Source organism: Anomaloglossus baeobatrachus, chromosome 6, assembly GCF_048569485.1.
Source record: "Anomaloglossus baeobatrachus isolate aAnoBae1 chromosome 6, aAnoBae1.hap1, whole genome shotgun sequence".
NCBI lineage: Eukaryota > Metazoa > Chordata > Amphibia > Anura > Aromobatidae > Anomaloglossus > Anomaloglossus baeobatrachus.
Genome location: NC_134358.1, coordinates 389,121,335 through 389,136,071, shown reverse-complemented (window position 1 = coordinate 389,136,071; position 14,737 = coordinate 389,121,335). Strand labels below are relative to the sequence as shown.

General features: G+C 43.7%; 1 protein-coding gene across 1 annotated transcript in view; it reads right to left on the bottom strand.

Moving 5' to 3' along the window:
• Nucleotides 1–9,686: 9,686 nt before the first annotated feature.
• Nucleotides 9,687–14,737, bottom strand: part of LOC142243933 (uncharacterized) — a 140,920-nt gene continuing 135,869 nt past the window's right edge. The window contains exons 6-8 of the mRNA XM_075316125.1: nucleotides 11,513–11,788; nucleotides 9,898–10,128; nucleotides 9,687–9,799 (exon numbers count right to left, since the gene is read on the bottom strand). Of these exons, the coding sequence (XP_075172240.1) occupies nucleotides 9,687–9,799; nucleotides 9,898–10,128; nucleotides 11,513–11,788 (620 nt within the window). The remainder of the gene's footprint in view (nucleotides 9,800–9,897; nucleotides 10,129–11,512; nucleotides 11,789–14,737) is intronic.

Here is a 14,737-nt window from a genome sequence, read left to right as displayed (position 1 = left end):
AGGCGTCTCCCTCGTTAACCTGTAATCAATGAAGTAGTTAAAAGGTCTGGGGTTGATTACAGGTGTGTGGTTTTGCATTTGGAAGCTGTTGCTGTGACCAGACAACATGCGGTCTAAGGAATTCTCAATTGAGTTGAAGCAGAACATCCTGAGGCTGAAAAAAAAGAAAAAATCCATCAGAGAGATAGCAGACATGCTTGGAGTAGCAAAATCAACAGTCGGGTACATTCTGAGAAAAAAGGAATTAACTGGTGAGCTTGGGAACTCAAAAAGGCCTGGGCGTCCACGGATGACAACAGTGGTGGATGATCGCCGCATACTTTCTTTGGTGAAGAAGAACCCGTTCACAACATCAACTGAAGTCCAGAACACTCTCAGTGAAGTAGGTGTATCTGTCTCTAAGTCAACAGTAAAGAGAAGACTCCATGAAAGTAAATACAAAGGGTTCACATCTAGATGCAAACCATTCATCAATTCCAAAAATAGACAGGCCAGAGTTATATTTGCTGAAAAACACCACATGAAGCCAGCTCAGTTCTGGAAAAGTATTCTATGGACAGATGAGACAAAGATCAACCTGTACCAGAATGATGGGAAGAAAAAAGTTTGGAGAAGAAAGGGAACGGCACATGATCCAAGGCACACCACATCCTCTGTAAAACATGGTGGAGGCAACGTGATGGCATGGGCATGCATGGCTTTCAATGGCACTGGGTCACTTGTGTTTATTGATGACATAACAGCAGACAAGAGTAGCCGGATGAATTCTGAAGTGTACCGGGATATACTTTCAGCCCAGATTCAGCCAAATGCCGCAAAGGTGATCGGACGGCGCTTCATAGTACAGATGGACAATGACCCCAAGCATACAGCCAAAGCTACCCAGGAGTTCATGAGTGCAAAAAAGTGGAACATTCTGCAATGGCCAAGTCAATCACCAGATCTTAACCCAATTGAGCATGCATTTCACTTGCTCAAATCCAGACTTAAGACGGAAAGACCAACAAACAAGCAAGACCTGAAGGCTGCGGCTGTAAAGGCCTGGCAAAGCATTAAGAAGGAGGAAACCCAGCGTTTGGTGATGTCCATGGGTTCCAGACTTAAGGCAGTGATTGCCTCGAAAGGATTCGCAACAAAATATTGAAAATAAAAATATTTTGTTTGGGTTTGGTTTATTTGTCCAATTACTTTTGACCTCCTAAAATGTGGAGTGTTTGTAAACAAATGTGTACAATTCCTACAATTTCTATCAGATATTTTTGTTCAAACCTTCAAATTAAACGTTACAATCTGCACTTGAATTCTGTTGTAGAGGTTTCATTTCAAATCCAATGTGGTGGCATGCAGAGCCCAACTCGCGAAAATTGTGTCACTGTCCAAATATTTCTGGACCTAACTGTATATCTCATATGTTAGAAACCTTCCTATAGCACGAATATGCTGCATTATATATGCTCTATTGTTAATTTAATTTGTATTATTTAAATATTGACCATCTACTAGAATATTAGCAATATAGATGTTCTATGGTATTGCAAAGATTATTATTTACTTTTTTTAAAAAAATGAGATATAGATGGATATAAAGTAAATATAATGTCACTATGTAATAATGTCATGGTATATTTAATTTAAATGTAAACACTACGAATTGATTGTTCAACATAAATATAAAAAATTATTACATTAGATTGTCTAATTTCTAATTTTCAAAATGAGTATTTTGGTTTTTATTTGACTTTAATTCCCTTTTTTTTATTTATATTTTTCTGTTCGTTTTCTGACTTAATATTGTAGAATAACATCCCTCCTTATATTGAGCTCGACTGCATGTCTTGTATTTAATGTAAAAATCCAGAACGTTTCTCTATTTAGCACTTTTCTTCTGAAAAGGACCACTTAATATGGTGGTTATGGTGGTCTCCTTAAAAAGAGCCACTCCCTGGCTGGGTCCTTCCCGGAGGGATATCTGGCTATTTTCTGTGTCGAGACTCCTAACAGAGGCTCCATGGACCTTTTTTGATTTGCATACCTCCCAGGGGGCAATGCACCTAGGATTTCACTGTGTTGAGCGCCTTTGCTGGCTGCCGGCAGTGTTTTCTCTGGCTGGTCTCCCCGAGATCAGTGATTGTTTTGTCTTGCTGGTCTACAAGGCATTGCTCCCACCTAGCCAGAATCCTACTCCACACTGATGAGGGGCAATATCCCGAAACAGCTGTCTGTGGATGGATACCTGACCTTGGTAGTTCCCTTGTCATATCTTTAAACTCGTCAAAGAGTTGGATGTTGACTAAAAGGGCCACTTAATATGGTGGTTATGGTGGTCTCCTTAATTTAATTTAATCGTATGAACGTATATCTTACCATCATATAAAAATAAACACCAGACAATAGACAGTGATTGAAAAATATCAAAAGGATAAAAATCAAATTTGAATATCAAGATTTTCTATATATGCAATAGCGTTATCATTTACAATATAGAAATCCTTCTTGTCACCATGGTAGGATCTCAGGGGGCACTCTTCAACAATGTGCTGGATAGTTTGACGATCTGCTCCACAGTCACAGGTCGGAGAGTCATATTTTCCCCACTTATACATAAAATCTGCACAGACGCCAAAGTTTGTTCTGATACGATTTAGAGTAACCCATGTTTTCCTTGGTAGATTGAAGCCTGGTGGAGGGTTTTGTAAATTAGGGAACATTTGGGGATCACCTTCTACTACATTGACCCAAAGTTCTCCCCATTTCTCCTCTAAATTGAAGTTTTGTTCATGCAAGGTGATTGCAGTTCGGATGGGTGGATGTCTTGATTTCAATCGTTGTATTGTAACATCTCTGATATTTTGGTGTATTGGAAGTTTTTCATTATTCACTACTTTAGTGTACTCTTTAAGTAGGAGCTTTTGTCTTCTTAGATTTGCGGGTGCGATATGACCCAGCACAGGTAACCAGTGAACAGGTGTAGGTCTAATAGCACCAGATATTATACGCAAAGAGTTGTTCAGCTGGTGGTCTCCTTAAAAAGAGCCACTCCTTGGCTAGGTCTTTCCCAGAGGGATCTCGCTATTTTCAGTGCCGAGACTCCTAACAGAGGCTCCACAGACCTTTTTTGATTTGCATACTTCCCAGGGGGCAATGCACCTATGATTTCACTTTGTTGAGCGCCTTTTCTGGCTGGCGGCAGAGTTTTCTCTGACTGGTCTCCCCGAGATCAGTGATTGTTTTATCTCACTTGACCATCGGCAGTCCCGGCGTCTCTGGTTGCAGTCAGACATGCCCCCACCCTGTGTGACAGCATGTCTGGCTGCTTTCAATCTGAGACACTCTCTGCGTGTCTGTAGTGTAAAAATAAATAAATAGGCATAGCTTCCCCTGATATTATGATACCCAGCAAAGATAAAGCATACAGCTCCAGGCAGCATTCTGCTTTTTTTCTAATTATTTAAATCATTTAAAAAACTGGCATGCCGTTCCCCCCAATTTTGACAAGAGAAAAGGGGGAAGCCAGCACTGCATGGGAAAGGCATGCAAACAATTAAAAGTGAAAATTTACATCTTATTCCAATTGTACTATAATGCAAAATGATATTTTACGCAAATAATTGATCAATTTTTTGAGCCACCCCTGCCCCGTCATGGCAAATCTCAATAGGGGTGTCCTACTCTATATTTAATATTCACATTGTGCCATGCGACCTCCTAAATTCATTAGAAGCAGAACCATATTGAAGCAACACATATACCTGTAACATTTCAGAAACCGCTTCCATGTTTTCAAGGAAAGGCAACTGCGAATGAAGGTAATCCAGGTTCCAGCATGTGCAGCGAACGCCACACATGCCGGGACAATGTCAGAGCTGGCCCTCACAGTGCCAAATCAGCCCCCAATTTTAACACCCAGATATGATAAAGCCGAGAGCTGGGGACTGGTATTCTCAGGCTAGGGAGGCCCATGCTTATTGGGCCCCCAATCTAAAAAGTGACAACTGTTGTGATCCAGTGACCGAGGAGGATCAGAAAAAGACTACTAACTCAGAAACCCGGAAAATAACCAGAGTGGCTGGAACCTTAAGGGACTACAGACCTAATACTGCCACACAACTAGAAGTAGCTGTTGGACGAGTCTATGATGACCTAGTCGTCTCGACACAGCCGGAGAACTAAATACTCTAACAGAGAGAAATGTAGAAAAACTAATCTGCCTCGGAGTAGTCCCCAAAGATATAGATAGCCCCCCACACGTAAAGATTACGGTTATATAGGAAAACACAATACGTAGCTAGAGAACAGAGTCAGCAAAGATGAGGCCCAAAACTATCTGCATAGGAAAGAATAGGAAAGAGCACTGACTGCAGCCGTAAAAACCCTAATAAATACCAGCACGCCTGACATGGAAAAATACTGAGCCTGAACAGGCTCTCCCCCGCTATATTAGTACTCTGGTGTTACTGGCATCCAAGAAAAACATTGATATTGAGAGGGGACTGAATATTGTACCAAGCATGACAAAACACAATACATAACAGAACATGGAGCAAGGTACACAGATACTCCCAGCAGGGAATAATCCAATTCCACCAGCAACTCCACACAGGCAAAATCACAAGAAAGTGAAAAACCATAAGCAAAGGTACAAGATCAACTTATCTGAGAGGAGTTCTGGTAAACACAGAGAACAGGGCTGGTTTCAGGAAGTCCTTAGAACACAGGAAATACAATTGAGCACCGGCAAGGAACAATAGGAAGCTACATAGTTATGTAGTCCCAAACCAAATGGCCTGATTGCAAATCCCCCTCAGCTGTCCAGTTCCCACTCAGCAAGTCAGATGCATTACCAGCACTGACTACAAGAGGGAGCCCCAAACTGGAATCTAATTCAAATGTATTCACAACAGACAATCTTGGCACTTTTCCTGGCTCATCCCTATTGTCCTGGTGCATTGGCAATTGGGGTAATAAGGGGTTAATAACAGCTCACAGCAGCCAGTAAGCCCTATATTATTAATGGGAGGCATCTATGAGAACCCCCATTACTAAACTCAAAGTAAAAACAAACACCCCAAAATTTATTTGAGCTAAAATACAAAAAACCCACACTTTCTTTCACCTCTTTAATCCACAAGAGGTCCCATGACGATTCCAGCTTTGCTACATTATTGAAGGCCCAGCGTGCGGGAATAGAACATGACCGCCTGCTGTGGACTTCAAAAGACGGAGATGAAAGAGGACGGGTTTTTTCAGCCGCGCTATGAACCACACCGTTGAAGATTCCTTAAGATATTTTTATTGAGTCAATTCCAACGCGTTTCAAAGGCACACTGCCTTCTTCTTCAGGGAATAAAAATATACCAATACAGAAAAAAACAGGGTTTAAATAGAGACTGCACGGAGAGGCCATACTGTTGAAAATGACCTCATTACCCCATGACTCATAGACACGAGGAGTGGATCTACGTCATGATTAGAAAAAAAGGGGGGGGGGGGAGGAGGGAAGGGAGAGGGATGAAAAAATTTTATTTTTTTATTTATTATTTAATGCATGTAAATCTTGCATGCTTTGATGAATGAAAATCAGCATGGTGATACAGTGAGATGATCATATGAGAAAAAATATATATATGTATAATGGAAAAATGATGAAATAGAATAAAATGAAAAAAAAAAATAAAATTTGTTTTATCAGAAATTGTGTATTCATTTATGTGTGCTCTATAATTGTAATTCTTCGGAAGAAAGAATTATACATATATATATTTTTTCTCATATGATCATCTCACTGTATCACCATGCTGATCATGAATCTTCTTTCATTCATCAAAGCATGCAAGATTTACATGCATTAAATAATAAATAAAAAAATAAAATTTTTTCATCCCTCTCCCCCCCCCCCCCCTTTTTTTCTAATCATGACGTAGATCCACTCCTCGTGTCTATGAGTCATGGGGTAATGAGGTCATTTTCAACAGTATGGCCTCTCCGTGCAGTCTCTATTTAAACCCTGTTTTTTTCTGTATTGGTATATTTTTATTCCCTGAAGAAGAAGGCAGTGTGCCTTTGAAACGCGTTGGAATTGACTCAATAAAAATATCTTAAGGAATCTTCAACGGTGTGGTTCATAGCGCGGCTGAAAAAACCCGTCCTCTTTCATCTCCGTCTTTTCAGTTACCACTTCTGACGGGGCCGCAGCTGGAACCAGCTCAGCACTCCCATACGCTATCATAGGGGTTGTGACTGTCACAACCGGACCAGGTGAGTGCATCTCTCTCTTTTCTCTCATACCCTAAATATCGGGTAAGACCCTATTGCGCCCTTGTTTTCCCACTACAGATTGTGCTGTGGACTTCAGGCAGAGAATGAGCCATAGCGATGAGCTGTGATGACACTTAGGTTTTTTGCTGTCATAGCTAGAGGTTCCCACGGTCCTTCACTTGTGACCATGACTGATGTATGGGGCCTGACCAGGCCCGGAGTAATTACTTAGCTTTATTAATCCCCGGGCCCCCCTCTTCACCAGGCCCCAGTAACAGCTGCAGCAGAAGGGCCCAACTGTGTTGCTTAGGCCACTACACATGGCTAATTTTGAGGGGCATCGCATGCAAATTAGCCATGTGCTGAAAGCAAGGTCAGTGGAGCAGAGCAGGGTGTTAGTGCTTCATCCTGCGGCCCAGCATGCAGCAGCGTGTTTAGGTCACCACGCTGCAACCTCATCACACTGCTGCAGGCAACGCGGAGCTGCAGAGATGCCAAGGATGCGGCAGCTGAAAAGGTAAGTGCTCCGTTACTTGAAGACAGGAGCATGATGATCACCAGGGTGGGAGGGCCCGCCGACCCCAATACCTGCCGTACTTCAGCTGAATGTGCTTCAGAGGGCACACATCGAGCTGAAATGCATTATGGCTCAGAAAGGACAACCCATGACGTGGGAGTCGGGGAGGATGAGTAAAATGTTTTTGTTTTTATTTTTTTCCTTTTTGCAGCACACAAATATACCCAGAGGAGCCCAGGAAGGGGACATCCACATATGTTCAAAATTGTTGATACCCCTCGTTTAATAAATGAAAAACCCCAAATTTTCACACAAATATCTTGAATCTGACAAAAGTAATAATAAATTAAAAATCTATGCTTTTCAACCATGCTTCCACAGAATTTTTTAACAAATAAAACTCATGAAATAGGCCTGGACAGAAATGATGGTACCCCTGAAAATAATGTGACAAAACCGACATGTTAAATTAAGGTGTGTCCACTAGTTAGCGTCACAGGTGTCTACAATCTTGTAATCAGTCAGTGGGCCTGTATATAGGGCAACAGATACTCAATGTGCAGTTTGGTGACATGGTGTGTACCGTACCACACTCAACATGGACCAGAGGAAGTGAAGGAAAGAGTTGTCTTAGGAGATTAGAAAGAAAATTATGTACAAGCATGTTAAAGGTAAAGGGTATAAGACGATGCAGCTTGATGTTCCTGTGACTACTGTTGCACATATTATTCAGAAATTTAAGATCCATGGGACTGTAGCTAACCCTACTGGACGTGACCGCAAGAGGAAAATTGATGTCAAATCAAAGAGATGGATAATGTGAATGGTAACAAAAGAGCCCAGAAAAACTTCTAATGAGATTAAAGGTGAACTTCAAGCTCAAGGAACATCAGTGTCAGATCGCACCATCCGTCGTTGTTTGAGCCAAAGTGGACTTCATGGGAGACGACCAAGGAGGACACCATTGTTGAAAAAAAATCATAAAAAAGCCCCACTGGAATTTGCCAAACTATATGTTGACAAGCCACAAAGCTTCTGGGAGAATGTCTTATGGACAGATGAGAGTACGGGGACATACATACCAGGAAGAACCCAGGATGGAGACAAATATACCAGGATGGTGATATATATACTAGAAAGGTGACATATATACCAGGAGGAGGACATATATACTAGGAGGATATTATACAAAGGGCCAGTGTGTGTGGGAGGATATTCTAAAGAGGAGCAGCTTGTGTGAGGGAATAGAATACAGAGGGGTAGCATATTTGAGGGCTATTATACAGAGGAGCAGTGTGTGTGGAGGATTTTATATAGAGAGAAAGTGTGTATGGGTTATTATACAGAATGGTAGAGTGTGTGGGGGGATATTATACATAGGTTAAGTGTGGGAGAAATATTATGGAGAGAGGCAGTGTATAAAGTGTATTATGGAGAGGGGTGTTGTAGAGTGTGTACTATTGAGAGAGGTGGTGTTGAGGGTGTATTATGGAGAGAGGCAGTGTAGAGGGTGTATTATGGAGAGAGGCAGTGTATAATATTTATAATGAAGAGGGGCAGTGTAAAGGGTGTATTACAGAAAAAGGCGGTGTAGCAGGTGTGTTATGGAAAGGGGCGGTGTGTGTGGAGGATATTATTCAGAGAATCAGTGTGTGTGGGTGAGATATTAAACAGAGGGGTAGAGTGTGTGGGTGATATTATACATAGGGGCAGTATGGGAGAGATATGGAGAGAAGTAGTATACAAAATGTATTATAGAGAGTGCTTGTGTAGAGTGTGTATTATGGAGAGAGGTGGTGTAGAAGGTATATTATGGAAAGGGGAAGTGTAGAGGGTGTATTATGGAGAGAGGCAGTGTAGATGGAATATTATGGAGAGAAGCGGCGTAGAGGGTGTATTATGGAAAGAGGTGGTGTAGAAGGTGTGTTATGGAAAGCAGCGGTGTAGGGGGTGTATTATGCCCTAGTGACCACAATACAAAACCAACGAAGAAAAAAACAAACAAAAGTTCACAAAATAACAATATCTTTATTGGTACTCGATAAAAAAGCATATATTAGATATTTAAATATTTTTAAATACACAACCATTGGCTGGAAAAAGAAGGGCATCACAAAAACGGTAACCCGCAAACCACACAGTATGCAAAAAGAGGGGGTTTTTTTGTACAAAAATAAAAATAAATAAGAGTAAGTACAAAATTGATTAAACAGCAAGGGGAAATAAAGTGTCACGTGCTAAGAAGGAGTAACCTTGTATTAAACCACAATATAGACACCTAATTGCTGCCTTAATATGCAGCAGAGGTGATAACGCAAAATTATTACCCAAATCAGCAGAAAGGGTGGGAAGGTGCACAAAAGAGCCATATTTCAATCCTGTCACAGGGCATCCACCCCTACGGGATTGTGGTTGGGGTCTAGTGAGAAGAAGCTCTTTACTTTTCTGTTCTTTCTGGAGGTGGAGAGGTCCACCTGAGGACATCCCCATCTCTAAACCAGCTGACTGAACACCTGTGTGTCGAGTTCCCACTCTAAAGGTTTAATCTCCCGTCTGCTGAGGTAATCCGCGACCTGGTTTTCTGACCCTATAGGTGGACTTTCCTATTTTGGAAATGACCGACTCCTCTGCCCACCAAAATATCTTTTCCTCAAGAGACTGGAGCGAGAGGTGTCTAGAGCCACCGTGATGGCGAATGAAGGAAACCGCTGTCATGTTGTCCAACAGTATTCTTATGTGATGGTTCTTGAGAATTAACTGATTAGTTTGGAGTGCCTCCCAGATTGTTTTCAACTCTCTGAAGTTTGATGACTTGCAACGAACCTCTGCAGTCCATCTTCTCTGAGAATATTGTTCTGAGCCCCCCAGCCTGGTTGCTTGCGTCAGTGGTTAGGGTGACACAGAAGTAGAGGGCTCAAGGGACCCCCACCTGCAGGTTCTTCAGGATTGTCCACCACTGCAGAGAGTCTCTGACCATGGGTGGAAGGGTAATTCTTCTTTCCAAAGACCGATGATTCCCGTCCAAGACTGACAAAATCAGATTCTAAAGGGCCCAGGAATAAAACTGGCTCCAACGTACACAGGAGATGCAGGACATCATTAGGCCCAGGATACTCATGACCTACCTGACTGTGCATTGGCATCTCTTTTCCGAGGGGAGGATTTTTCTTTCACCTTGTATCTTTTCTCTTCGGGTAGAAAAGCAGATCCTCTTCTGGAATTCAGCTGGACACAGAGAAAGGTCTTGCTGCTACTTGGACAAAGATACGACTTTTCCTCATTTATGATCCATCCTAATGCTCGTAATGTCGATAGATTGACTTTCAGGTGGTGGAATAATTCTTCCGAGTCCGCCACTAGCAGGAAGTCATCCAGATATGGAATTATGAACACTTTCTTCTGCCTGAGGTATGTCACAATTTTTGCTACCACCTTCATGAATACACATGGAGCCAAGGACAGGGCAAACAGGAGGCAACGGAACTGAAAATGGTGGATTTGACCCCCCTTCTAATGCAAACCTCAGATATTTTTGTCTGGACGGGTAGATGGCGCTCTTTCAATTTTATTGTGCACTTTACCGTGTTCCTGTGTATCAAAAGGGTTGTGTATCTTATGGATTCTATCCAAAATTTCTTGTATCTTAAGAACCAATTTAGTGGCTTTAGATTTATAATTGTGCAGAACGACCCTGAGGGTTTCCTTATAGAGAAGAGGGTGGAATAGTGACCTTGGTACTGTTCTGCTACCGGGACCAACTGGGATTACTGCGCCTGATTTTTCTATTTTTTTTAACGTTGTGCCATATACGGGAGAGAGTGGTAGGGTACTAAGATTTTGAAATCAGGAATTTCTTGGGAGGCAAATAGGACAACTCTATTCTGTATCCTTCTGATACCGCCAGGAGGACCCATTTGTTCATGGAAACCTGTTGCCAATTCCTGATAAAATGACAAAGCCTCCCACCTACCCCGATGACGTCAATATATATTTGGGCCTCGTCTAGACCCACAGAAGGACTTCTTTGTTTTTTCTCCCTTGGGGCCACTCCATCTCCTAGATTTCCCTTTCCCCCTATAATCTTGTCTCCTAGAGGGATGGAATCTCCCAAAGAGCTGTGATCTATAAGCCTTCTCCGCAGGGAACCTCTTTTCATTGGCCGCCTTTTCTAAGATATCGTCCAGAACTGGACCAAAACTCTCAGCCCAGAAAATGGGATGGAACACAACTTATCAGATGTTATGTTGTCCCGAGTCCAGGTCTTCAGCCAGACCACACATCAGGCAGAGTTGAAAAATGCGTTGTTCCTGGCAGATTTGGTGGATGTGTCGGCCATAAAGCCCTTAGCAATCTACAGCAATGGTAGGGATTCTATGATAACCTCTTTGGAAATTTTGTTCCCGATGTGATTCTCCAAGTCCTCAATCTGTAGATACATGGAGCTAGCTACTGAAATGCCAGCTATGTTGGCTCTGATGACCGCCGCTGAGGTTTCCCAGGATCTTTTCAGGATACCGTCCGTCTTCCTATCCATCGGATCCTTGAACCCTGAAGAATCCTCAAAGGAGATAGATGTCTTCCTGGCTACTTTAGCTATAGTACATCTAATTTTGGAATTGCCTTCCAAGCCTTCACCTCCTCTGGTTCAAACATAAGGCACTTACTAAAATCCCTGGGGATAACAAGTCTCTTCTCGGAGTCTTCCCACTCTTCTAGAAACATGGCTCAGACATTGTTTACTGTTCCTCTGGCATCTAAGACCCCCAAACATTTCATCCTGGAATGAGCGGATCATTTCCGCCTTCTCCACTTTCATGGTACTTCTTATGGCTCTTAATATTTTGTCTGTGTCTTCTGATGTAAGGTAGTATTTCTTGTCTTCCTCCGGAGAAACCTCAGGTGCTTCTTTTTCTACCTCAAAATCTGAGTTGGGGAACAGCTCATCCTCTGAACTTTGTCTCATCTCCCATCCAGGCCTCTTATGATGGGACCTGGACATCTGCAGTGGGGACCATACTGGACAAACCGCATGTCCACAAGAAAAGATGACTGTTCCTCACTGACAATCTTGCAAATACAGAGCCTGCACATCTTAGTCTGGTATGTGTCAGGCATCTTGATATTACAGACAGCATATCTTAGATTTTCCTGCTGCCTTCCTACCAGACTCCATTACACCAGTGCCAGACCCTGCTGTAGAGCACCTACCCTAAAACACATAAGGTGTAATGTAGCACCCATGGGGCAGGGGTTAAAGACTCGTTGCCGGGCCGGTGATGTCGGGTCAGTGGAATGTCATGAGTGGCCCTGCCCGGCTTCATGGCCCTGAGGTGTGCAATAAAAGGGAGGAGGATGGGATGATGTAGATTGGGAGTTTTAGTTGTCTCGTGATGCCACCTGTGGTACACAACCAGGGATGGTTCTCCACAGGTACAGTGTACCCTGGGGAGGATGATGAGGGCTGTAATGGCCGTTGGCGCCAAAGCACTGTACAATGGCAATAAGAGGCTGACCCAGCTGCTGCGGTTCTAGGCCTTTTTACTCACAGTTCAAGTGCAGCCCGCAGGGTACCTGTCTCTACCGTCAAGGGCCCCAGCCAATCCCAGATAATTCGGAGGTCACCGCTGGTGTTCCTACTGTGTGGCCTTTCTGGTCAGGATCCCTCCAATCCCATGGATGGAATGTTGAATGGGCTGCGGGTCTTTCTGGCACTCTCCACAGATCCTGTAATCCCCAGTAGCTGTAGAGAACCCGGGCTGAGCTGCCTGCTCCAAGCCACAGTTCTTGTAGTGCTCGCAAAAGTGTGAAGGTAGAGAGAATATGCCTGGACCGAAGTCCTGACTATGCTCCTCACCCTAAGCTGTACCCGAGGCTAACTGAACTGTGTGAAGATACACCTGCCTTTTTCCCAAGTGGTGCCCGCCCCCCAAATAGTTGTCCTAGTGACAGGGAAAGTGCCATGCCTTGTGATGGACACCCTCCTATCTACCCCAAGCCAACCCCGGTGGGAAAGCACCTAACTGTATGTGGTTTGTGAATGTGAGAAACACCAGCAATTAACCTCTTCCTTACCTGGGATAAGTACCGCACCTTAAGTGCAGTACCCTGTGTCGACTGAAGCCTCAGGGGCGTCAGTAGCTTTAAGTACACAGGGGCAATAGGCAGAGGTACAGGCCTTGATTGGCAACTTACTTAGCACAGGCAGAACAGGGGAAACTCCAAACTGGCTGACTCCCCCATAGGCTCCATCAGACTAAGTACTCTAGACAATTCCTAGTGGCTAGCTGAGTCCTGGGACACCCTCTGGTCGTCTTCCTGCATTCCAACATAAAACACACACCACACTCCAACTCCTGAGCCAGAAGTGCATTCCGAAGTGATATGCACTGCACATGACCAGAAGCACAGTTGCAGTCATCACTGCAGGATGCCAAGAGCTCTCACACAAGGGAGGTGGCTGGTACCAGGAGCAGCACCCGCTCAACTGGCGCAAGCTAAGAAACCTCCGTGCGAGAGCTGTCAGCCTCAGACCACATGACAGGAGGAAGGAGAGAAATGATTTCTCCCCCCAGTCAATCTCTGGGTAGGTGCTTCGCACTGCTATGCTACCTCCTGTGCCTGTCCTGGATAGGGACAGAAAGCAGAGTGGGCATGGAAGGGACTTTTAACCTCTTGTATATTTACTGTTCCTATAGCAGATATGAGATGCAACCTTCTGTGCTGCTGTCATGAGGGACACCACTTTTTATGCAAGGAAACGCAGGTCTGAACTCCATGACTTCACCGAGTTTGAAGTTACCTGCAGTCACAGGTGGGAGAACTGTGGGAACCTCCAGCTGTGACTGCAAATAAAACTGAGTAATCTCACCGCTGTGGCTCAGTCTCTGCCTGAAGCCCACAGTGGGCAGTCATGTTCTATGCCCATGCCTTCAGTAATATAGTAGAGCTGGAATCGTTGTGGGGCCTCATGTGGATTGGCAGACTTTGTTATTTTGGGGGTCAATAAAGGGGTGAAAGGGTGAGAGTTTGTATTTTATTTCAAACACCAAAAAACTTTTTTTTTTTTTTACTTAGATTAGTAATGGGTGGGGCCCATTACTAATCTAGGGCTGAGTTGCAGCTGTGAGCTGTCATTAACCCCTTATTACCCCCACACCATGGCAAATCAGGATGAGCTGGTGAAAAAGTTGTCGCATTTAATGGATGAGAATCCTGGGCAGCTGTAGGCTCCCTAGCCTGAGAATACCAGCGGTCAGCTTTATCATGGCTGGGTATCAAGTCATTAAAAACATGCGGTTCCATTTTTTTTTTTTTTTTTTTTTTAAATAGTCACATGCAAACCCTCTTATTTTGATACTCAACCAAAATAAATGCACTCCTGAGCTGTATGCTTTATCTGTGCTGGTTATTATATAGTATGGGAAGACCCTATGGCAGTTTTTTTTTTTTTTTTAATATAAAGTTTACACACTATTAGGCTATGTGCCCACGGGAGCTTGTTTGTGCGGATTTTGCCACGGAAAACATGTGGATTTTTCTGGATTTTCCAGATAAATCCGCAGGTTTTAGCATGTACAGTCACTCCCCATGTTATCCTATGGGACATGGGGAGTGCTGTGTCCACGCTGCGGAAAGTGCGGCTGCCGAACATCCTGCGGATGCGGACATCTGCAGCTATAATTGCATGTCAATTATTCCAGCGGAATTACCTGCGGATGACCCAGCCCTCCGCTATGGAGATAGAGGCTGGGACGTCCGCAGGTAGCCGCATGAATGTCCGCATGTTTCCCGCAGCTATTCTGCTGTAATCTCGCAGCTAAAAATAGCTGCGGACGCCGGCGGGCAGCTGCGGTAAACATGCACTCGTACCTGCGGATACATCCGCAGGTGCGAGCGCCCGTGGGCACAGTCTAAGGGTGCGACCGCACTTTGCTTTTTACTTGCTTTTTCAACTGCATTTAATGC